Source organism: Anas acuta, chromosome 7 (assembly GCF_963932015.1).
Source record: "Anas acuta chromosome 7, bAnaAcu1.1, whole genome shotgun sequence".
NCBI lineage: Eukaryota > Metazoa > Chordata > Aves > Anseriformes > Anatidae > Anas > Anas acuta.
The window spans coordinates 9,637,654-9,663,634 of NC_088985.1; the positions used below are offsets into that span (position 1 = coordinate 9,637,654).

General features: G+C 38.0%; 1 protein-coding gene across 12 annotated transcripts in view; it reads right to left on the bottom strand.

The window, feature by feature from the left end:
- The window catches only part of GRID1 (glutamate ionotropic receptor delta type subunit 1), a 583,553-nt gene that overhangs the window by 285,034 nt on the left and 272,538 nt on the right, over positions 1 to 25,981 (bottom strand). For 11 of the 12 annotated variants that reach the window (XM_068688379.1, XM_068688377.1, XM_068688380.1 and 8 more), the window contains one exon: positions 20,454 to 20,738. The exons of the other annotated variant lie outside the window; for it this stretch is intronic. In XM_068688379.1, coding sequence (XP_068544480.1) covers positions 20,454 to 20,727 — 274 coding nt within the window. In that variant the 5' untranslated portion in view covers positions 20,728 to 20,738. The remainder of the gene's footprint in view (positions 1 to 20,453; positions 20,739 to 25,981) is intronic. 12 annotated transcript variants of the gene reach the window in all.

Here is a 25,981-nt window from a genome sequence, read left to right on the forward strand (position 1 = left end):
TAGGAGAACTATCTTGCAAAGATACAGTGAATAGTTGCAAGAAATGTCACAATTTCATACAAAACACGCAGATCAGAACTCCCCAGCTGCTGAGGTGATCTAAATTGGCAGAAAGCAATTCTAGCAAGTGGAAATTGGCTAGAAGAAACTTAACAGATATTCTTTCCCCTTGCACGAATGCTATGTGATAGTTAATGACAAGCAGCTAGCTTTGTAGTGGCTGTATCTTAGGCTGCTTCCACTGCAGTCAATGGTGTGGGTGCAGGAAGCAAAAATGCATGCAAACCAGCTTCCAGGTAACAAGCTCAGTTACTGATAAAGTTGTGACCAAGACTGATCAGACTGATCGGTGTAAGGAGAAACTGCACTTAGGAGACAGGGCACTTACACCCAGTAGGCTTTTTGTTCTCGTTAGTATCTGAATTAACCACATAACAATTAGGTCCCTTCAAAAGCTGTGGTACAAAAAAAAAATGCTAATCCAGATTTTATTTTCAGAAACATAGGGTGCTCCCCAGCCATGACAGAAACTATATTACAGCTATTACAATTACCAGATCAAAGTAGTACTTCCAGTGACTGCTCAGAGAAAAATAAATAAATAAAGCGATGCAAGCATCAAACAATTTTAATTCTGACTTCTGAAGGGGTCTTGAGCTGATCCATGTGCTTAAGTTAGAGAGAGACAGACTGCCTCCCTGCGAGTAGCTCCTCATGGCATGCTTTTATGCTGCCTTTCAGGCTGACAGTTCTTTGGCTTCTAACTTCTTGCCCTGCCATTTTATTTGTTACTGTGCAAATATTTTCTGGCAGTTGCATGAGTGGCTGGTAACATTTTTCTATTATTATTATTTTTTTTTTTTTCCAATTTATACATTTCTCCATGGACTTTCAAACTGCTTCTTCACAGTATGTTCAATCTCACCGAGTACGAGTAACCATCATGTTAAAAACATACATATTTTCCAGTGACTTTTTCAACTGCAGACTCCCCCTCCACACCAAAAACAAACAAACAAAAAAAAAACCTTAGTTTTTCTAAAACCCGAAGTTTATTTTATTTTCTCCTGCACCTTAACAAATAAGCATGAAAAAGGAGCATACCCTCCCACACACACTCCTCCTACCCCTCACTTTGGGCTCTTCTCTGAAAGGCCAAAATGTTTCAGTGATTCCACATTCCCTTGCTTTTACAGTATGCAAAAAAAAAAAACTAACCACACCTCTTGGAGAGGAAAGTCAGTTATCAAAAACATTCTTCAGCAAAAAATGACTGTCATTCATTTCATAACTAAGTTTTCTTGCAGGTCGTCTCTCAAAATCTATTGATATGTAGGGAAGAAAATCAAAGGATGCTATTAGTGTCATGTCACCCCAAAAGAATACCACTTCAGCACATCATCTCAGCAGTGCCCAGAGTCTCATTTGAAAATGAATACATAGATACAAACAGAGCAAAAGCATGCAATTTCCTGTCTTCTCCCAGATAGTGTGGCTGATAAGGCACTTCACAACCTCAGCACAGACATCACACACACTCCACAGAATCATTAAAACTATTTGTACTGCATTATTGCTAGAAAGCTCAACTTTGATTTGATTCAGCTATCACAGTACTGATGCCAATGTCAACTAACACCAGTACTGAAAAGCATACAGGTGAGATAGCTAATTTGTAGAAGATCACATGGCAGGTGGCGCAGTCAAGAAATAGTCTATTTACGTGGATTTTTATTATGTTCTACAGACCAAGTTAATTTTACATTTTATTCACTATGTTTCCCTCTGTTACCTAGTAATTACACATAGAATTCAGCTTCAAGCACTTTTAAGGAAATACGGACTTTAAAGAATGCAACCCTATTGTTATGGCCATAATAATTCTATCTGGTAGCACAGGCAGCATCCACAAGTAGCTCTTTGAACCACTCTTTTCAAAACCCCCCCATGCTTAACTCTAGGTTGTTTTGTGGTTGTGTGTTTTGTATTCAAAGGATAAAACATTATTGAAGTTTAATATGCCATTACTGAGTTCTTGCTGAATGTACTTGATTAGTTTTGCAGAGGCGAGTGGAGACAGTTGGCAACCATTTTCAAATCCAACAGGTAACTCACATTAAAATAATTGTATTTTCATATCTTGGTAAATTATTGTATTGGATGCAACCAGAAAGAAGAGCATCTATTTTCCAACCATACTTACAGGGTGCACTTTGTGAGCAAAGCAGTCTATGAAACCAATAACTTATTGGCCTATTGAATCTCCCCATAAATGCTGCAGCAGGCTCTAAGTTAATGTGAATTTCAGGTATGTCAGATCGTGTTAAGTCCCATAATGCTGCATCCTGTCAGCTTGAAGCGGAGTATGGCGCACATGATATGGTAAAAAACAACCCCACAAATCTGATCTAAAATGGTGCAGAGGATAATAGACTGAAACACTTGTTGGTTTCAAAACCAAATGCACTAACACACCGACACTCTAGAAGTGACCTTCTAAAGAGAAAATATTAGGTGATGTTCCATTCTCTCAGTGGCAATATGTTATGTCTCCTTACACTGTAATTTAAGAACTGGCAAGTAATCCATTGCTCAATGACCTTATTGACAGCAGCTTAACTCTGAAGACTGATGGGAAGATGAGTACTAGCCTCAATAGTGTGCTTTATTATTGGCCTAAGCACACATGTCAAAAGACTCAGTCCAAAACTTTGGATACTGTTTTGTGGATAGGGATAGATAAACACTGTACACTGTAGATGTTTTCTTATCCACCCTCACTTGTGCGAGATCAGTAACAGGAAGCAGAGAGCTGTCCCATCCAGAGACCAGAACCCAGGCCCTCCTGGCTCGTGCTGTGAAACTGGAAACAGACTGTATTCATCAGCTTGGTCAATTGGCTTCAAAGCTACGTAACTCATAACGTCCTGTGTCAAGGGAGTGGTGAGCTGTAGAAACGATGCCTTTTCACCATGAAGGAGGCATTTGTCAATGATCTGTTCTCTAACACTGGGGTTAGCTGGCACCCCTTCTGGAGCTACACAAGACCAAGCACCTCCTAAAGCCAAACCTTCTTTCTCCCAAGTCACAACTCAAGGCAGAGTGCTGTCAGCAATAGAATGCTCTTAAGGGAACAATGTCAATGACACTTGGGATTACAAACAGCAAGTAATGACTCACATCCCCCACTGTCCAAGCATAATGCTGTTCAAAAGATTCTGATACACAAATTATCCCTCAAAGCATAATGAAATAATTCCTAGCTTGATATACTCATAATATATATAAAAAAATAAGAACCTCTGCTGTTCTGCTGCCCCTTCTTTCCCCCAGTTTTACTGCCATACATCTTCAGTTAAAAAAGCCATCAATCATGAGAAGAGAATAGAAACATTCTTCCATCTAAACAAGTTCCACTCTTGAAAGAAAACATGATCACTTCTATACAGGAAATCTGGGTAAACATATCAAACTTTCAATAATAAGCATACAAGGACATCAGAGAAAAAAATAATATCTGAAGCTCAATTACCATCCAGTCATAATGTTTGTCATAGACGTGTCTGAGTACAATGAAACAGAGACCAATACAGTGTGAGCAGAAAATTAATACAGCATGATAGGACTGAGATTCCATAATTACTGTCCTTTTAATGCGTATTGGGTAGCAGGAACAAGTAGTCAATTATCAAAACGTCTTGGGGGCCAAGAGAAAAGTAGCTTTGCCATCTTTATTCTCCTGTATTACAGTTATTTCCCTGCTGGCCTGCATATCTTTTGTCAACTGCCTTAATATCAATATGAAACCCTCCACACACATGCTACAGAAAGAAAATTTTAGGGTTTGTTACCATTCTTAAGCTTCCTGACAATAAACAAAATTGTTTAGAAGGGAAGACCGGCAAAACAAGGTACTGTTTCTTCATAGGTGGATTGCCTCCAAGCACTTATTCTTCTGATATCTGGACATTCAGGTGGTAGTCCTTCAAAGTGTGATTAAATACACATTAAATTATTCTACTATGTGAACTTGCAAGTATCTTAACATCACATTCAATTTTTATCTTTCAATTTAACTTAGGACATACACTAATCTCTGAAAAGAAGCTGAATTTGACCTTGAGACAAGTTCTTTGGTTAATTTTACTTCAGTGTTGTTACTGAAGTAGGTTACAACATATTTTACCTTGACTATCATCAGGATTTACAGCCAACCATTTTCAATATTTATCAGCTTGTCTGACTTTAATTATAATAAGCATGGAGATAACTTCAAAAACCACATCTATCAGATTACATCCTCAGAAGTCAGCAAAGCCTGAGCACGAATGTTAACTGCGGTAACACGGCCTTCCACACACTACCCGTAGTGTGTTGTGCATCGACAACAGCATACCAGCTGCACTAGACAAAGTCCAGGAGAAAAACTTGATACACTCTTCATATGGTGAAAGCAGCAACACCAGGGTTGATTTATCTTGGAAAGGCTTGGCATATGCTATGTTATATGATGGAAGTCAGAATTTCCATTTGATATATGAGGGGAGAGAAGAAAAATGCAAGAATAGAGAAAAAACACCCTAGGGATGGTCAGCACACAGCACTTGAAATGTCTTCACAGTCCTCCAGCTTGCCAGATATGTTATCTTCAGCACAACAATATTACATTACCTGGATAGCCTGACCTTTCCAAAATAACTCACTCTCCATGACAGACCAAAGACAAGCAATTTTAATCCAGAAAGCAGAATGGAAAAGGAAACTTGTAGGGCTACATGGAAATAAAATTATAGCAAAAAGTTATAATGCTAATAAAAACTCATAGCCTCCGAGGTTTTTTTTTGTTTATTTGTTTGTTGGTAGTAGGTTTTTTGTTGTTTTAAATTAATGTATACCTGCAAAGATTGTACGTGCAGCTAACAGACATGCTGTGTGCACACCAAATAGAGAGCACAGGGAGCTGTAAGCAGTTTCAAAGAAAATATGCCTATGATACCTACCCTTCAACTTCAGCAACTCTGGTTTATTTGGCATCTGAGCTTGGTGTTGATTGTCCAAAAAAGTGTTTTCATTTTATCCCTTTCCTTAATGTGCCTAAATATTACCAAGCCAAACTTTTATTTCTGTAAGGTGTTTGTTTGTTTTTCTACAGTACCTCCATATTTAAAGCTGAATTCCTAACAACAAACTCTAGGTAACTGAGGTTCCTCAATATAAACACAAACTGCCTTGGTCTGTTCACATGTGCAAGGTTTTTGAGTACATATGGATTTATCCCATTTTTCTCCTATCCTTTACTGATCCTCAGATATTGCCAATTATTTTCAGCAACAGGCAGTTAGTTATAAGGACAGACAGACAATATAAATCCCACATTCCCAAAAAGCTGGCTTTGCTTTTTTAGTTGCTGTGTCAAAGATGCATGTCCCTAACTGTGAAGGCTGCAGGAAAACGAAGACGACCAGCCCCTGATTAGCCCCTTGGTCACCCAAATGACTCTGCAACTTTTTGCATTGGAAGGGAAATTCACAAAACTCACAAGTGAAAGGAGGACAAGGATGTAATACAGTCCACTAGATTTACATGAGTGAAGTCTTTAAAGCAATGTGTGATCACAAAGGGCAAAAGGCAGAACATATTGAAGACTCTGACGTGCAGCCTCAGCAACTAAGGTGAGATATAAGCCTCTCTGCCTAGTGCGACACCAGTCATGGCTTCTCACCAATTATTTCTAATAGGAGCAGCTCCACATTCCCTTTGCTGCACAAAATGAGTAGAGGGACAGAGAAGACTGTGCTTTTAATAGACACGTTAACTGCCAAGCACATTGCTGTCAGAGGAACCAGAAATGAACACAGAAGCCACTACTAACCTAATAAATACTGATATATCTTAAAACAAAGGGAACAAAACTGCCTGTAAGTACATCTGGGCCCCCCTCCTGAAGCTTGTGCTTTGGGAAAAACAACTGGTTCAATAATCTCTGGCCTTACTCAGCCATTTGGGTCAATGTGTCAAAAAGAGGAAGAGCCTTCTGAGTACAGGAATGCTAATGAATACAACTTCTATTACAAAGTGATGGCTACAGTTTCTTTTCAAAACTAGGGATGAAATAGGGTCATGCCACTCTAAGAGTGATTTTCTCTAAGAGTTCACAAGCGGTTTGTTGGACATGCATGAACATCCAGATTTTAGTAGGCTTCTCTTACTACAGGTTAAATAAGAAGCATTAGGGGCTGGACTTCAGCTGAATACTCACCATAGCCATCAACATCCTTTGTGATAAGTATCACAGAGTTTTAGATTTGTTTCTTCTTTCCCCCCACCAGCCCTCAAATGGAATTGGTCATCTCCCTGCCACTGGACCTTCAAAAACTCCTTGGGAATGAAAAGTTCCAGGAGTAGAAACAAAGCATCTTATCTTCTGTGCTCATTAAGATTCACTGTTCTAGCTTCATTTCATTTTAAACGTATATTTCATATCAACAGGTCACCTTCTTTAAAAAACACCCCACACTAAAACAGGTTGGAGGGAAATTCTTGTGTCTGACAAAATAGCTACATCCTACACAAGATTTTCTAATGAAAACCTTGCTTGCAGATGTATTTACATGTTTCAAATAAATAAACCAGGCATTAACATCACACATTGCCAGTTCTATACAATTACCACAGTAATTAACAATGGTAAACATTAAATGTTCTAAAACCCTCTTTCAGATCATTATCAGTGCCTTTCCTTAAAATAAAAAAAAAGTATCTTTTCTCCTAACAAAACATCTCTTTAGCAGATAAAGAATTAGCTAAAAAAGCAGCCATCCTCCTACCCATGACATATGGGAAAACAAAGCTATTTACATATATCCCCACAGGTCTCCTTCTGCTTGCCAATTTCCAGTCTTTAAATCATTAAAGAAAAAAACATTTAGTTGTTAATTTTTATTAGCTTGTTTTGCTAAAGAGAATGCTCAAATCAATATCAATTTCTCCTAGCAGCATTGCAACCAAGGTATTTTTTTCAGTTAGGTGGGTAACAAATAACATTCAGGAACACAGAGCTACACTTCTCCAAAATCACTCACATTTATGCACAGAAAGCATAGGTATTCTTATACCCTATTTTTTTTTTTAATAAATCCATGACAAATGAGTGTCCCTATAGATCATACTGGAGTAATATGTTAAAAAAAAACAAAAAAAAAACCGACCAAAAATAAGAGGAAATTCGACTAGGCTGTTTGTTTTCTAAACAATCATTAAGAATCCCCAGATGTTCCTCCTGATGTTTTAACACTTAAGCATTCATCGTTATTAAGAAACAAAGATCTAATTAGCTACTGCTTTGCTAGATAACAAGAGTAATCTTTCTTCTACATTAATAATAAAGACTCACAACAAAACTGCACTCCTCTTGTGCAGAGGCAGAGCTTTTCAAACACCCCCCTGCCTCAGGGTCCTCATTACTTTTGTAAGGACTTTCCTCTCCCTCAGGTGGCACAGCCAACCCTTCTGCTGCGGAAGGGTCTCAAATTTGTCTGTTTTCACCAAGAAGTCATTTTTCACAGAAGAATACATTTCATCAAGTCCCAAGCAATGGAAAAGGCCAAAAAGTAGATGTTAGTGCCTAAAGCTTTACTATTATTATTTTTTATTTGTTTAACTTATTTTGCAGATCCTAGGCAGCACAGTGACTGCTATGGAGTGTTTTAGAAACATTTTAGACATGGTTTACTCTCTCTCAATCCATTATTTAATAAAACAACAATGAGTTTTCCTGACATCAGCTAGGGAAATGAAACAAAAGGTTAATTAACACAAGAGGGATTAAACACTGCAACATTAGAAACATATTGTTTTCTGAGCAATGGCAGTGGTGAGTCCTATGACTGTGTCTTGGGACTGGTTACATCACGTTCAGTAATATCTGACAAAAGCTTTTAATAACCTTGAGTCTTATAAAACACCTTTTTCTTTTGGGATTCCTCAAGCTCTTGCTGCTGCTGTGTTGATTCTTTGATTCTTGCCTGATGGTCTGCAGTTGAGCCCACACTGCAACCTTTTACACAGTAGGAATTCAGAGCTCTGCTATATTGACCAGCTAATTTGCAAAATGTATGGAAAAAGTTTGAGGCCTCTGCCATATCAAATTGGCTTGAAATTGGTTAACAAGATCAAAATTAAACAGGTCACACACAGACTGACGGATAATCTCACACATGCAGAATGTATTCACAGATTTATATTTTTTTTTTTTCAGAAACCAAAATAACACAAATTGAACAACTCACTATGCACATACATGTAGGCAGTCCCACTTGGCAAACAGTTATATATATTTTAATCTGAAGTTATATTTAGCCCTTGCAGTTCCTCTAATCCAGTCTAAAATTAGATCAGTTAGCATATGCATATGTTTTGTAGGATAGGAGGTGACACCATTTTCATGGGCCTCCTGGCATGGTATCAGGCTCTGTTACTTAAAAATGTCTCATGCAGATGTTTCCCTATATTAAGCAGACTTTTCTGATGCAGGATTAAAATTCAGGAGTAAATCTGAGTATTTTAGATAGGTTATAAACTCTCCAATTCCCTTCCTGTGATTACTCATTTAAATCTGGATTTCAAGGAGACTACTCACTCATTTAAGGTTACACTGGTACATCTGTTCTTACATAATTAGATAACCATACACAAGTCCTTTCACTGAAACAGAAGGTAAAGTTTTCATGCTTTATTCTTTAAACAAACCAATTTAGATTCTTTAATTTATAATTGGATACATGCAAGTAGATCTCAGTCCAGAAGCAAAACTTTCATTTTACGGGGAAGGATAGAAGAAAGGTTTTTTTTGGTTGTTTTTTTTTTTTTTTTTTTTTTTTTTTTTTAGTTTTTAAACACACACACACTTTAAAAAAAAAAAAGCACACAAAACTGCAAATTGCTGACTTTGTGAAATTAAGCCTTATGTTATCTTAACTACTTGTGCTAAGCAGGCAAATCTCACTGCTAGCTTTGTAGTTCTTTCTCACTTAATACTAAAGAGAATTTTTTTTTCCAACCTCATATTATAAACCATCAAACAATATTCTGATGCAACTGTTCTGAAGAGGCACTGAATGTCTTGTTCACTGACAACCAAAGACATTCCCTATTTCTATTATTGTTAATTAATTAGTTTTTGTTGTTGTTGTTTTCTCCCAATGTTGCAGAGCAGCTATTACTGAAACAGATCCAAAGTAAACTGGTTAAATTATAGTAATCCACACTGGTACAGTATTGCTGGATGTAAGAGAAAATCCTATGAATACAAGGGCCACTTTCATTCTACATACAGAGTTGAACATAGTGCACAGAATTGCTGAAGAAAGGGTGAGTGGTACCAGAAAAGGCACTGTGGTTCCAACCCCTCCTCCTGCTACTACATGTTGTATTATTGCCCCCTTTCTAATGGTGTAAGGAGAATTTGAGAAAGAAAACTTGAATACTTCCACCATCAGTGCTCACTCAACCCTGTTAATTGGCCAATAATCCAACATTTAAAGTGACCCCTTTTTCCTTGCCTCCCACCCTTCCCACTGCAAGGCTGCTCTTGTTATTCCTCTTAATACCATAACAGATCATTTCACTTTATGACAGCTTGTCCAAATTTATGTGGCTGCACAAGCTGGGAGAGAAAAAAAAAAAAAAGCAGACCACCACAGACACTAGCTTGTCCAGTAGAGGCACAGGACAGGACCAGGTACTACTTGATGAAGACAGAGTGGACCTTGGGCACTAGAACTGAAATTTGAAGTCAAATATCTGCAGTCCAAGCTGTTGTTTTATTTGTTAAGCTCCTACTTCCATACAAGGTAACCTAACAGTATCCTTAATGCAGAGCAGCGGGGAAGATCTTCACTCAAAATTAAAACACACCGCTGTTCCTTCAGCCAACAGGGTTTCTATTAGACCACAAGTGCCTGGTAGGATACCCAGGTAAATGTTGGTGCTCAGGCTGTGCCAACTTATGAATACAATGTCAGAATTTGGCCTTTAATTATTCTTCCACAGCAAGGGGGATTCATATCCTTACTTCCAAAAATAAATGGAAAAGGGACAGTTTCTTTCTGTAAAGATTCTGTTATTTGAAGGATAAAGGTGATTACAAGGAAGCATTGGTTCTAGTTAATGTATTATTCTTAACTTAAAGTTCTCAATATTATAATGTCTTTTGGAAGGTAAGACATATCTTAGCTTCTGTTAACAGCAAGTATTAATATCAGTGGGCCAAAGCAAAATGACTTTCAAAATCAGTAAGGAATTGTGTCAGGACAAATGAGAACTTTGGGTTACAGTCCAGTATGCAAAGAAGGTGTGCTTTGTATTTCAGGAACTGAGTATCTCTGGGTCTTTTGGTGTAAATATAACTGTTCCTTCTAGGGCATAATTTCCCTATACCCCTCATGCTATAAATATATATTGCCAGGAAGACATTTTGGTGATGATACAAGCAAATAGGCGCCAGAGGCAGACCAGAAACAATTGCTGTCACATTGGAAATCAAATTCAAGCTGGTCATAATATGCACCAGAGCTGAACTACCGTTCCAAGTTCCCTCGCAACTCTGCTACGCATCAACTGAAGAATTTACCCAGCCGAGAGTTCAATTCTTACTGATAGATGAGATAGGCATCTGGGAAATGGGGACTGTCAATAGTTTCTGACCCCGTAGGTCTTCCAAATTGATAAACTAAACTGCAGGCTCCAAGTAGCATTACAGTAGCTGCTCTACTTCCATTCAGAGCTCTCCTGTAACAGGGAATTATCAATGAAATTGAGGGATATCCTTATTCAATTTTCCACTCTTTCTTAAAGCCCTCTGTGATTCTCCCATCTGTTTTTGTTAGAAACAGCTTATTTGGGGGTGTTGATTACCAAAGAGAGATACAAAAACAAAACATCCAGTATTAAAAGGATCTCTGTAGGACTCAATGTTCCCCAGTAATGAGACTAATCCTATTTACTCAATTTGTACACAAAAATAATGCATTATTTCCATTTAAACAAATGCTATAATAACATGATGAATATTAAATCACTCTCCAATGGAATTTAGACATTGAGATTACATTCCTAATGGGCTCTGACTCTGAATAATACAAATTGCGAAGCATTTTTTCCTCCACTTTTTGTTTAATTCTTCACAGTCTAATGATGCATTTGCTTCTACAATGATTGAAATAACTCTTAAAATAACTCCCAAAGCAACAGATCTAAGCATTAAATACACCAGAACAGAAACAAAGACTGTGCAAAAGGCCTGCACAGCACAATTAAAGGAACAGTAAACCTCTGCCACCTTCGCACTGCTCTGGCCAAGAAGAAAAGCTTGCATATCTGTGGACAGCTAGCTAAACATTAACAACCACCTTCATAACCTTACTGAAATCAAGCGAAGTAAGATGCCTACTTTGTAGTCATACAAATCCAAGAGGTCCAACACTCCTCACATCTATGCAATTTTTATACAACTGAATAAGCACAGTTCTGTTGTCTCTCAGGATGATTCATTTAACTATAAATTGCTCAGATGCTATGTTAAAAAGAACCTCACTGAATGGATAGTTTAATATAAAGCCATAAATGTAGAATATAACAAATGACTCCAGTATTGACTAAGTGTACAACTTGGTGTTGTGCCCTGAGCCCAGGTAACTCCAAATGCGTTGAGACTCACATGGCTGAGGGAGTTACCATAGTTTCATAGATCACTTTCTGAAGAGAGGGACCATCGAGATGGAAATTTGTGCAGTATTAATTGAGAATGTTTGACAAGAATTTACTTCTTTATTACATTAGCATGTTCTGTAATAATAACCTCATAGAAAGAGTAGCTTTTGTTTGCATTCACCTCCATCTGAAAAGCAATCAAGCTTTGCTTACTCTTCATCATCCCCTCAAATCCCTCCCCCTTTTTTTTTTTTCTCCTGCTAAGGAAAAGCATTCTCTCCTTCCTTGCTTCCTGACAAAATAAATCTTCAATTTCTTTGGGGGCTACGTGAATAGCCTTTGTGTTTATTTTAATTCACAATACTGACAATTCTTATGTCATGTTCTACAAAGATCACTGCAGTGCAGATTATTTACAATCCTAACTTATATTTTCAGAAGAGAAAATTAACTGTGGCTTTACTTTTAAATGCAGTCTTGGATTGCATGGATCAGATCTTTCCAGTTCCTGAACGTTGAACAAAAAGCTGGAGCTAATAATTTTGCTCTCATATATATATACAAATGCTGTAGCCTGTTTTAAAAGTATATGAATGTATCACAAGCATATGAGTGCAGTGTAGGCATGGTAACAGCACATACTTGTTGATAGCCACACTAAGCAGGAAAAACATTTTGACCCTCAGGGTTCAATCAAAATTACATTCCCTCCAATACTTATGTTCCACAAAGATTTCAGGAGCTTTATGTTCATTGGGGCACCCAAGATCTCCATTCTATGAACACAATGAGTAATAGTATTATCTGTTCTCTAACATACTCAGTCACCATGCTTTACTAGCAGAGAAGAAACAAAAAGAATCCTTCAGAGTACATTTATTCACAGTTTATCATTGATCAGAAGAAAAAAAGGAATAGCCCTGGTCAAAGTGCTAGCTCCAACCTATCACAAAGGGTGCTGAAGAAACCCACATAAAGGTGTACAACAGGAAAAACAAATAAAAATCAGTATCTAAATACAGAAAATACGAGAAGGAGGACTAGAATTTCTGTCTCAGTAAAGACAGCACAGAGCAGTGATGAGAAGCCATGCCAACTCTTAATTGGGTAAAATGAAAAAGAAACCTTTCCCATCTAGGAAGAATGCCAAAAAATCCTGTCCAGTGTGGCATCAGAAAGCTTACAGGAGGAAGTGGACAACGGCAGAAAGGGAGCAGAGGGAACATTTCCTTCATTCCATATTTGAACCCCTGCACATATGTATATCTACATATGTGTATACTTACATACACACACTTGCCATGAAAGACAATAGAGAGAGGAAAATTACTCACCAAAATTAACTGTATATTGAGATAACGTGCAGAAAAATATTTTCTCAGAATAATAGTATTCTTGCCTGAAGGCCTGCAAACATCCTCCAGGACAGACTTTATCCTTCTAACATTCAAGTTTCAGCTATGCATTTATTGAACGGTTTCTAAATGGATGTTCTAAATGGATCTGGTAACAAATGTGGACTAAGCATACTCCCCTCCCAGAATTAGTTCCTCAGATTCCCTGCTCAAATACACCAAATCATCCTTAAATTTCTCCTTGTCGTTCACACATGCCTGAACAGTTTAGCCTTATGCCATGGCTTGAAAAGTAAGGAGACTCAAACTACCATCAGTCAGGGAAAGAAAGTCTGAGAACTTAGGACCTTCTGCAAATGCCATCTACAATTTTCAAAGACCTCTGTGTTCAAAATGAATTCATTAGCACCCTCCAGTTCCAGGCTGCTGAACTTTGCTCTTTCTTTAGACACTATGCTGTGTTATGAAACATCTTTCTGTTTCATAGCATAAAGGAAAAAAAAAAATAAAAAAAAAAATGAAAGAAACAGAATCACCAACAGCCACTGGTTTTAGGAAAGCCAAGCCTGGAGACTGTTAGCTAAAATGTTACAAGGATTTGCAAAAAGTAAAGAATGCACAGTGATGCCTTCAGGACTAGACTAATAATTACTTTTGACTGGATGACTGAGCTGAAAAACCAATGAAAGACTGTTTCTAATAAAGCTTTCATTTAATTTTTCCATGAGCTTCCCCCCACACACACACTTTTGAAGTTGTTTTTTTTAAGGTACAAACAGATTTTAAATATAATTATTTTAAATTGAGGAGGCAAGCCTCCTGTTCTGAACGTGCCGAACCACACAAAGCATATTGATTTTTCAGAACTTTCATCCACTCTTTACAAAGCATTTTTGAAAGTCTTTGGAGGATGAAAATTATTTCCGTAACTTGCCTCAAATTTGAGTAGCAAAATTTGCCTGAAACTGCCCAAACTGTTTGCCTGAAGATCTCTGAGTGGCGTCTGCTACTAGTGAGCTTCTGGTGAGGCTGTGATAGCATGCTCTCAGAATAAAGGCTGTGCTGTCATTTTAAGACCATCTGAGTATCATAACAGGCACTGCCCTGAAAGTATTTAGTGAATAGCTTTTATGGGAAGCAACCTCCGGCCACTGCTCACATACTCTGCTAGGAATTACAGGGGAAGAAGGGGGAGTCTTACTTTTGCTATTTGCTCCTGTTAGCACACTTACTCGTATACCTTAAAAATCAACGTACTAAAATTAATTTATAAGTAATAATTTCAAGTGATATTGACTTCCTTTAATTACATTTAGTGTTATATACAGTGATGCATTATTAAATAAAAAAAAAAATACTATCACAAATGACAAAAATCCATGTTTAATTTAAGTAGGCCAATTACTTTAAGTGCTGTTACAGTCAGAAAAGTGATTCAAGGATAAATATAGGAACACACAATACCATTTCTTCAAGAGCTTCCAGATCAAATTCAATGTGAAATCCAAAAGGTCAATTTTTTTTTTTTTCCTTTTACCCCACGACATCATAAACTTCCCATGGGACTCTCAGAACTTGGCTGGATTTTTTCTTTCGTAGCATTCTCTGCAGCAGTAATTGTGATTATACATTGTCTTTTTTTTTTCTTTTTTCCTTTTTTCTTTTTTGTTTTTTTTTTTCCCCCCCAGGAAAACCTTAATCCCATCCAGGTAAAAGTTGAAGATTTTTGTATTTGTCTGCAGTCCAGACATCCAGTAGTGCTGTTACACAAGAATAACCAGGCAGTACAGAATTTGCATGTAAAAATGTTCAGAGGATCCTGCTTCTTGTTGGAAGGAACAGAGCTACAGTCCAGTCTATACCTCCCTTTCTATTTTTATTCAGCACCAACAATGACAGAGGTGTCCAAGAACTCCCTCCCTGCATCATTGCTGTTGGGGATTGATGAGCATAATGAAGACTGTGGCTGGTTGCTTCAATTCAATATACAAAAACAAGAATCCCAACTCAAGCTTCTCTGCACCAGTTCCAGCTGGGATGCTCCAACTGACCAAAGCCAGGTGTTATTAATAACACATATAAACTCAACCATATAGCACATGCTGAAAAAGCCTTACACTTTCTGGTAGTGTCAGATAGGCTGAACTGGCACATACCAACACATGCGCAGTTGGTCCAGAACTCAAGTGCCATATTCCCTGTATTTGTGTTAAACAAATGGTCACAGCAAAAGCCTGCAGAGAAATATGGCAGCCTTAGTGATGTAGAAATGGCTGTCCAACAACTGAGCTAATGATACAAGAAGCAGAAGACAACTAATGTTATATGGACAAGAATAAAGTATATTTTTATGATAAAGCACATAAGATGGAGGTAACATATGCAAATGTCCTACTTTGCTTTTGATGCGACAGCCAATGCTGATTCGCAGCATTACATACAGGAATTGTGTAAAAATAAGTATATCTCAAATTTCATTACTAGTTTCCTTAGCAGATCAAATAATTGCATGTAGTACTTTTTGTGTAATTGAGTAATGACCTACACAAAAGCCCTTGTAGACCATCTCATGATCAATTGCTAGTTGTAAAACTACTGATAGAATAATGTTTGCAACTTTAAATCAAGGGCCCTTGACAGTTAGGACTTGGAAATAAAACTACCATGTAACTACTGTAGGGAAAATTAACAAACAAACAAACAGGAAAGCACACTGTAAACCAAGTACTTTCTACATAACAGGATTCATCCAGAAGCATTCAAATGGAAGTGGCCTCCATGAGTATAATGAAAAAAATCTTTACTCTCAAAAAAATGAAATTAAATTAAAAAAATCTTTTTTTTTTTTTTTAGTAGTAGCAGCAGCAGGGTTTTTTCCCTCCCTGTAGGAACAGAGCTCCATAGAGTCTTGAAAGGTGCAAAGTTCTTCAAAAGTTTCTTTTGTAAAGCTTCCGTACAACACTTTTCTTAACTAAACAACACTGTGAGTTATCAATAACAAAAATTAAAAATAAAATACTGCGGCTCCCTTTCACAGTTCTATTATCATTTCTCTGTGTCATTTCTGTAGTGTCATAAAAAAATGCTGTTTTGTCTTACATTGTAAAATATGCACGTGCAGGGAAGCAGAGAGACATGATATAACCACAGAGACAAAGCGCTTCCAACAGTAAAATTAATCTGGTGAAAACATAGCTATTACTCACATTCTCTTCAAAACTATGACTTGATATTCCTCATTGCTTTTGTTTTCACATCCAGGTCTCATAATCCTTCTCAAATCCTTCCTCTAACCATAGAGCTATTTGCTTACCCCAAAAGTATATTTTCAACTGTTTATTACCCAATCTTGTCTTACTGTGGGCAGCACCCACTGCTTTTAACCTATAGTCAGTTTAGAGCTTGGTAAAAATATATGTGAAACTTGCCACACTACCAATTTTTGTGTCAGAAAATTTCATTACTGATGTTTCTACATTCAGGAGGTCAGTACACTTCTCATAGGCCTTTGCACACCACTGATGCAATCTATGCTGCTGCACAAAACATACTCCTGCCCATGAAAAAGCAATTCAAAGCATGAGCACACCTGAAGCTTTTTAGGATGACAACCTATCTGGCTGATATTTCAGGGTCTTTGACAGGTAGATAGACCTAATATCACAGAGCACTGTATGACAGCCATTGCCAACCTTGGGTCAATTCATTTTTTCCCCAGAAAATCAACATCTAATACCCTGATTTAGCATGGGATTCTTATACAGACGTTTAAAGTAAAACAATGCATTTAACATGACCCTGATTACCTTTGAGTTCTTACTGGAATTGTTTTGTTCCTGAACATAACCACTTAATTCTGTTACTTAAAGAATTCTTAAGGAAATTCTGAACACCAATTCAGTCACACGGGGAGGAAGGTTTTTCTTTCCTTTTCACACATGGGAAAGCAAAGAATTGGAGAGCCTTGAGAGCATTCTCAAAATGATATGGCAGAGAATAGCATGTCAAAGGTAGGTTTCAGTCTCCTTCATTCCGGCCTTGAGCTCCAACAGCCCTACAGCACAACAGCAAGAAAGGAGATTTGTCTCATCTTATCTTAGCTGTGGCTTACATGGATTACTGTATAGTTCCTCACCATCATTTTCCCATCAGGCAGCAGTCTCATCAGGAGAAAACTCCCATATTGATCAACAGGAAGTGGATTTCTGTACCTCGCCTGAAATTATGCATGAACCATCAAAGAGAGAAGTGAAAAAGCAAGGGTTGAGTCATAAAGATGCATTATTTATATGAAATCTCTCTGTAATTGTACAAAAGCTCATTTTTCCTTATACAAATACAAGAGACCTGTATGGGTATGTATTAACTGACCTTTCTTCCACTCAGTAGATCTTGTGTCATTGAGAAGAGTTCGAATGCTACAGCTTTCAAGTCTGAGGTCTTTGGAAGGTCGCTTTTCCAGAACCAAGCTGTTATACAATTCTTCAGCACAAAAGTGACAAAACCTAAAAGCTGGTTTCAGGTAAGGTGCAATGACACAGTCTGAACCCTTCTGCATTATGCAATTCTCTTTAAAATGCCTGCATCTTTCCTGTGACCTCCCTCCATTTCTTGTTACAGGTTCAGAATTTTAGGCATGTTACTGTGAAGGACCACATTCTTTCAATGAAGTTATGCATACAGATTTCTATCTGTAGCTTCAGTGAAAAAATGTCAAATAAAGCATATCTTATCACAACTACAAATCTATTAAGGTATTTTTTCTTCAGGCTGTTCAGTGATTCAGTGACTACTCTGTATTTCTGTCTGCGAAGTCTGTTACTTTCCCTTAATTTAGCAAGTGCAGAAATTATAATACAAAACGTATGTCTGTTAAGGGACAAGTAATTCATGAGGTAAATATTTTTCAGCTCTGGTATAGTGCAGAATTACTGTAAACACGGGAGTTCTTTAAATTGGGCAATGTTATTTTGTCTTTAGAAAACCTGACAGTTTCCACAAGGAGGACACCAAGGGATTGGCTCGTTTTTAGAGATCAGCAGATGGACAAATTAAAACATTACTCCAGGGAATAGTATAACTTCCACGGAGTAGGTAGAGAAGGACTATTTGTTAAACTACAAGCACCCAATGCTGGAAACCCTCCATAATGACAAAAGCATGTTCTTCAAGTGACCTCCCTCCTCAGAGCCAGCAGTCAACTCCTGCATTTTGAGCGGGCAAGTGTCGCTGAACATGCATAAGCACAGCTCTGCTAAAGCAAACTAATGAGGGCAATGGGCATGCCCTGAGAGCCAGGTGCTGTTCTTGAGCTCAGCATACTATTTCCTGGGCACTAGGTTATTTATCCTGTATTCACCAATGCCCACCCTGAGCTGGCAAGGTTCAATTTCCAAGTGCTTCTTTACAGAAACTCCTCCAACCAAACTCTTATGAAAACATCCTTCTGATGGAATTCTTGTGTCCCTTTCACAACAAAGAGGAAATAGTGCATGGGCAGCTGCAGTATGCAATATGTTCTCAACTGGAAGGAGCATAATACCTGCAGCAATCCTCCATTCCCTTTTAGTGTTTTTTTTTTGTTTTGTTTTGTTTTTTGTTTTTTGTTTTTTGTTTTTTGTTTTTTTTTTAATGGGTGACAGGTGAAGGACAGTCTGCTATAAATGGAAAAGATTAATTTGATATCTAAATTTAAGACCATGTAAATTAAAGGCTTCAGGATTTGACATAGAGATGTTAACCCTTTGCAGAGAAGGGCAAAGAAACCTATATTAGTAGAAAAAGGGACAGGATAATATATAAAACCAGGTTTGCTACAGGGGAATATGGGTGACAACAGTTTCTACATAAGGCATCTGCAATGTTACCAAGGCCAGGAATCTCAGGGGTTTAAACTGTTCCCTTTGAAATTACTTTCTTGAAAGTAACTGTTTGAATAATTTAATCTTTTTAAGTCCAACCCTAATGTTATATAGCAACATTACCATCACCACAGGAAGGCTACACCAAAAGAGCACCTACCATGTACATTGCGTTTTTTGCTTTCAAAGCATTCAGTAGTGGAGCATGATATAGGACAGTAGTAATTGACATTTGCTAGGTTGCTACATTTTTGAGCCTACAGTTTACTTCTAATGCAAGTTATCATGGCAACTTCTCATGCTTAAAATAATTTTATATAATTAAAAGCATGTTAGAGACTCAATTGATTTCCCACTTAAAATCATCCTCCTCATCTTCTGCCTGGTCATTTGCTCTTCTTCAATAGCATATCTAACAAGTCAACCCTTTGCACAGCCCATTTTTCAAATAAATAAATAAATAAATGAGTGGCCCAAATTCAAAACCAAAGATGTTATCTCTGATTCACCAATGAAAATCCTCCATAATATAGTAAGAATACAAATAAAAAGAGCTACATTGTAATTGGTGAAGTCTGTATAAAATCTAAACTATATACAGAAATACACGAGATTATCTTTCCAACTACAATCTAACCTCAATTTCCTTTCCCTATGTTCTGTTCATACTAAGTCACCACACCAAAAACATGCACATCACGTTTTAAACCCAAAGTGTTTACATGGTTTTAAAACATTCCATAGGAAATTTATTTCCCCCATTACAGATGCTATATACTAAGATGAGAGTACTGAAAATACTGTAAGTTAATCATATGGAACAATGTTCCTATCCTTCGAGCAGATTAACAAAAAATATGCACTCACTTCCCTTCACTCAGATCTTGGCACAATGCAAGGTTTATTTTTTATTGCTTCTTTACACCCATTACAGGGCAGTAAATTTCTTTGGACATAGACTTCTTTTCCCTAAGTTTCAGATCAAAGGAAAAAAATTGCTGAAGGAGATGCATCAGATGTAGTAAAAAAGCTAACTCTACCTCTTGGTTTAATGCCAAGAAGTATAACACTGAAAGTTACTCCTAATGGAGAATAGTGAGAGGAAGCATGTGCAAAAAGATATGGTAATAGTTATTTTGAAAATTAATTTTTAAAGAGAACAGTACTCAGCTTTGATAGAAAGTGTTTTCAGGGAATGGGTAGAGGCCATGTTGAACTTCCTTGCACAGCTACATGACCTCTGCCAATCAATGTCAACACTTTATTAATATTTTACTGAAAAAGTGTGAGATGATTCAAACTTCGGCTGTCTTGGTAGATGTTGCTAAGCAACTTTGCTGCTTGTCTGAGAATTAGTTTTCACTGCAACCTTTCCTTCAAATCAAAGACCTGTGTCACTTAAAACACTTCGCCTTTTGCCGAGGAAGAGCCCAGAAAGTTCTACCCCCTCCCCTTTTATATTTTCCTCTCCTTTCCCTAGTTGAAAGAAATCAATTTCATAACATCTGAAATCCTCTGCTTTACTCACCGTAATCACTGTCATAAAAGACTATGAATTTCTGCCATCGCAACTCAGTGACCAGTTTCAGCATAACGTCGTTGAGGCGGACTGGTGGTCGGGCAGCCAGTGTGTACTCCTCTTCCTCCAGGCTCGGGTTCAGGTGGCAGGCCGTGCGCGGGGAGCCTCCCGTGTTACGCTGCACAAAGAGGTGTGGGATGTGCATGGCATCCGTCAAGGACTGCAGGGCGTTGGCCGAGGCACAGCCAGTGGACGTCACTAAGGCTAAGATCCCTAGGGTCATCAGGTCACAGGCTGGAGAAGAAAAGAAAGAAAGTAGAGTTGAAGCAGGCTCAAAAACTCCTTGACTGATCTGCATGCTATGAACGGTACAAGACAGGCTTTACCCTTGCCATTTACACAGAGCTGAAGAGATTTCTGTTACAGTATCAGCTGAAGCTTTTCAGAGATAGGTCCTGTACCTTTACAGTAGGAGACAGTATCTGCAATCTGTACAGATAAGACCAAGTTAAGAACAGATACCATTACTGTCCTCATTTCTTCAGACTGAAGCCAATGCAAATGGAGATTACAGCCCTCACTGCGAGGGCTGTAAGTGCACCACCCACCTCTAACGTGGTCATGCACATTGGATGTGGGCTTTGGACAGCGAAGAGTGATTTCAGTTTCAAGGAAGTTTCTTATACAACAAAGTTTTGAAGGATTTTTAAATTGATGAAGAAACATTCACTGCTTGCCTCTCAGAGCAACAAGGAAACAACACAAGTGCTCATTAGAATGAAGGCAAGTCATGAATGACTAAACACTTATTAATAACACTGTAGTTGTCTGTAAAAAGATCTGGAAAAGCACGTACCACTTAAAAACACAGCATACACATTTGAACCCACCTGCTTCAAAGAATGAAGCGTTACCAAGCTGGAAGCACAGGGAGGGCAGTGATGGTGGCAGAGGCCTGTGTGGCCTGGATGTTGGCTGCCGCCCTCACAGCTCACTCCTTCTGGTCAGTCACCCTGATGTCCAGCTGGCGCTGGAAAGGGTTTCCACTCAAAGCCCCTAGCTACACCTCAGCAGCTATTTAGTCAGTAGTTGTGGTACAGTTTTTCCCCGGGAGCTCCTCAGACAGCACAGTGAACTCTCACCTGCCTTGCAGCTCGCTCCCTGGGGCAGCCCGTGAGGAGGGCTGGGGGATCGCTCAGGGTTTCACACACACAGATCACACACACAGAATTTCTAGGTTGGAAGAGACCTCAAGATCATTGAGTCCAACCTCTGACCTAACGCTAACAGTCCCCACTAAACCATATCCCTAAGCTCTACAAGTTACAAGTTTCAGCAGCGTCGGTCCCCGTGTGACCACCTGCACAAGCACAGCCTGCCCGAAGGAAACCACCCCGTTTCCCTGGGTGCTGCTTTGGCACAGAAGAGCAGGCTGCCCACGCATGGCACATGCTATGGGGCTGCCAGGGCACGTGCCGGGCAGGGGGGCATATGCGTCCCCCCAGTCATGGAGCAGCTCCACTGGTCTCTGGTGGAAACAGACTGAGCAGAGTGGTAGGAAAATGAACACAGTGTGCTAGAAGGATTTCTTTGTCTTCCTGTGAACACTTCCTTTTTCATCTCCACATTCAGAGGCCAAAGAGCCAAAGGAGTGGGACAGGTTATGAATAATTATTAATAATTAACTGTTAATTATCAAATAATTATATAAAGCCATGATAATTAAATACATAAAGCTGTGCCTAATGCAACCAATGAATCATTTCACCAAAGATCTTCTTAGAACAGACAGAAAATAAATACTTTTCACTTTTATATGAATAACAAAAAATGTTTGATCCTCTCTCCATACAGAGCATTCAACATGTATCCTAATGCAAAAGAGAAAAATGAAGTGCTTCTTGATGGTCTTTACAATAAACATATGTCAGCTGTGTTATCTAAATTTACTCTGTGTTAATTATAGTTATATGAAATTGTTCTTTGTTTTTCTTGAGAGCTGACCTGATTTAGCAGTGGGGAGTCATTACATTTGCCAAATGGGAGACCCAGGTTCAGGAACAGATTTGATTTCCCAGGCTTTTTGCCAGAGAAAACGGAACATGCCATACAGGTAATTTATTTAGTCACAGTAGGGGAGGGAACAGGAAACAGAGAAGTGGGAACAGAGGGAGAGAACAGCAGAGCTGAGCTATAGACCCCTGCAGAGAGCACCAGCCAGCGAGCTTTGCCACCACCAAGGGCGAGAGAAGCAAAGCCACACAGATCCACAGAAGGAACAATTTACTTGCACAAGCAGACGGGAGAGAAGAAACAAAGCCCTTTCTGACAGGAGGCTGCATTCAAATACTTATTCATTGAATATAGAACCGATCATCAGTTGCGTGACAAGAGATAACTTCATTCAGCAGTTGACACTAATAAAAAGCTGCTCACATACTAGCCGCAAAGAGACCAGAGACATGACAGACCACAAACAGCCCGCGTTTCTCCCCACACAGCCCAAAGAACACAAGCTGAAATACCTCAGCAATGTCTGTTTTGGTTGAAGGACTTTCACTGTTTCACAGTTTGTACCAATGGGTTAAAATGAAGAATTAGTCAATCAGCTTCTACATTCTGATATTTTGTCAATTGACTGTGTTCTGCCTGAAAGTATATGCTACACAGTGTTTTCTTCTCTTGCCTTTGTTTTGCGATAGTACAACAGGAAATATAAACTGGAATGACTAAGGAAAAAGGTTTCGTATTTTCTGAATCACGTTTAGTCAAATCACGGAATGTGAAACAGTGCATGTTATTTTCAATAGAAGACTTTCGCTGAATAAAATGTGACTGATTCCAAGAAGTTCAACCTCTCCACCCTTATTGTTCTGAATGCTGAGAAGCTTTTAGCACATTAAGTTTTTTTTCTACATGAGTAACACAATAAGGAACACAACTACAAAGTACAACAGACTCCAATTCATTAAAAAAAAAAAATCTCATAAACTCTTAAGACATCTTGAAATTACTTACCAAGATAATGTTGAAAGGATTACAGAATCCCAGAGTAACACTGGTGAGAATGTTTAGGATTTTCTCTTTGTTGTCATCCCCCCCATCCCCCATGTCCCCGATGTATTCCTATGCTTTATTGCACACAATTTTTTGTGGCATGAGAAAATATTTGTAATTTTGTTTTACTTTATACTAGCTATGGATTTTGAGCATCCCTGACCACATGACTGAATAAATAAGTAATTCTATACCTCTATAGTTTCATAGGCACTCAAAAGAACCTGAACTTTTTGTACATTAATTTCATAATCCCCATCCTTATTTCCTTAAAACTGAAATACAGAAATATGAAGCACTGTGGTTCATATAAACTTAGTAACAAGGGAGAGATGAATCCAAACACATTGACCTTAAGCAATCTTTCTTATTTACTAGAGATGTACCACTCTTTCATCTAGTGAAGATGTTTTCCTATTTATTTACCCTGAAGGTAATAATCTCAAATTTCAAGAAATAATGCTTTTAAATCTGAGTCCTACAGATAAAAGACACAACGTTCTAGCAATCTTACCTCCAGATTATTGCTATTCATATAGCAGTGAAATTATTAATTTACTGTATCAAATGTCTTCATTGTCAGGATACATTTTAAGAGGATACCAACATCCCACAAGCCATACTGCAAGAAATGTGCACGTTAACCTGGTGAAAACAAGATCACCATACTTAGAGAATAAATTGGCATTCAAACTATTTTAGCAGATAAAGTTATTTCATGGTAGGTTTTGGTCAATATTTTCTTCTAACAGCAGACCATCTCTCAAGTTTATCCTTGACTGTTTCCTAAATTATCAATTAATCTAATTTATAATCATCTCAGTGAAGCATCTCTCCTAACCTATTCTGAAAATGACTTTCAACAACTCCCTTTTTCAAATCTGCTTGACATGTTGTCTTAAACTGTTATTTCGATGACAGAAGAATTGATGAATTCCCCATCTATTGCATGATTTTCTAACATTTACCTCCTCTGTAGGCAGTATCTTTTTCTAGGTTTTGTGTTGGATGTTATCTCTGTCATGATATTGGCAGAAGTAACACAGGTTTACATTTTTGGGTAATCTTCTAACACCCATTTTTCTAACTTGACTCTAACATCATAACTATACATAGTGAACTTTTTCACATTCTTGGACCACACCTCTATCTCCTTTAACACCACAAGCATGCCTCAAAGACCGCTTATGATTTTTTCATACTGCACCTTATCTCTACTGCCTTTTTTAACATGTGGGACTCTGTGGCATATAACACTAGAATTCTGCTTTGCTAGAATCACATTTAAGATCTTGCTGTTATACAGTTGCTTCCTGTGTTGCCATCCTGTTGCTCAAGACGTGTGGACAACAAAGTTTGTCACCATGTTCATAAGGATATTTGTATTAAGGGCTTTAGCTCAGACCCCCCTATAATTAAATCCCTCTCTCCAAACTACATATAATCAAAATACTCCAAAATAAGCTGTTATCTTGCTTCTGGCAACATGACAATATGACTATCTTTCAGCCTCCCCTTTCAGTGGTTTCCTATTATTCAATATAGGATATGAACTTGTTCCTTTGTTTCCACAGTTATCAATAGACCAGCTGCCACTAATTTCTGATCTATAATATATCCACCTACTGGCATTCACACAGCCTCTTCAAACTTCAAAGCCTTGACGGCTCTCACTTCTGTGTATCGCTACAGCTGGTCCTACCCACTTTGAACCCCATCAGATAAATCCTCTCTCTTTTCCTCGACATTTTTTCTTCCTTTTCCAGTTTGACTACCCCTTAAGAGCTCTTCACTGCACAGCAAATGGAAGATCATCCTAATAAAACAACTTGTGCTTTAAAAAATTTCTACTGTTTGAAAATTGAGAGGTTGCTGCCTTTTTGCTTAGAAAGATTTTCAAATGAAGAGAACATCAGATGCAGCAAGGGAATAGAAACACAGTCACACTGCACATACCTGGTGTTTCTGATGTAGTAGCCTGCAATGAAATGATTAACAAAGTTGGCACTTAAGTGTTTGTAATTAGGTTTCAAAGCTACCATCCTGCTGAGATGAGGGACTTCACATTTGCCTTAGTATTATCGTCTCAGTCAATTTGGCTAATAAGTTATTTTTCACATAGCTTATCTTTGAAAAACAGAAGGAAAAAGAGTATTATCAGAACATCAATTTCAAGAAAACATAGAAAATTCTGGGAAGAATATCTTTTGGGAAACTAGATCACCGTATTTCCTGCAATTATCAAGGCCTCTAATTTATTCTGCTGAAGGTGCACAGTTGGCAACTCTACCAAATAGCCTAGCAAGCAGATGCAAAATATGCGCTATACACAAACAATAAATTAGCTATTGTATTATTCCTCTATACAAAACTTAACCAGCAATTTGATTCATTTGTCAATTTGTAAGTGAGCAGATGCACCTAAAGGTTTTGAGTAAAACATTGGAATAGACAAGAATTAGGAGATAAAAACATACCCA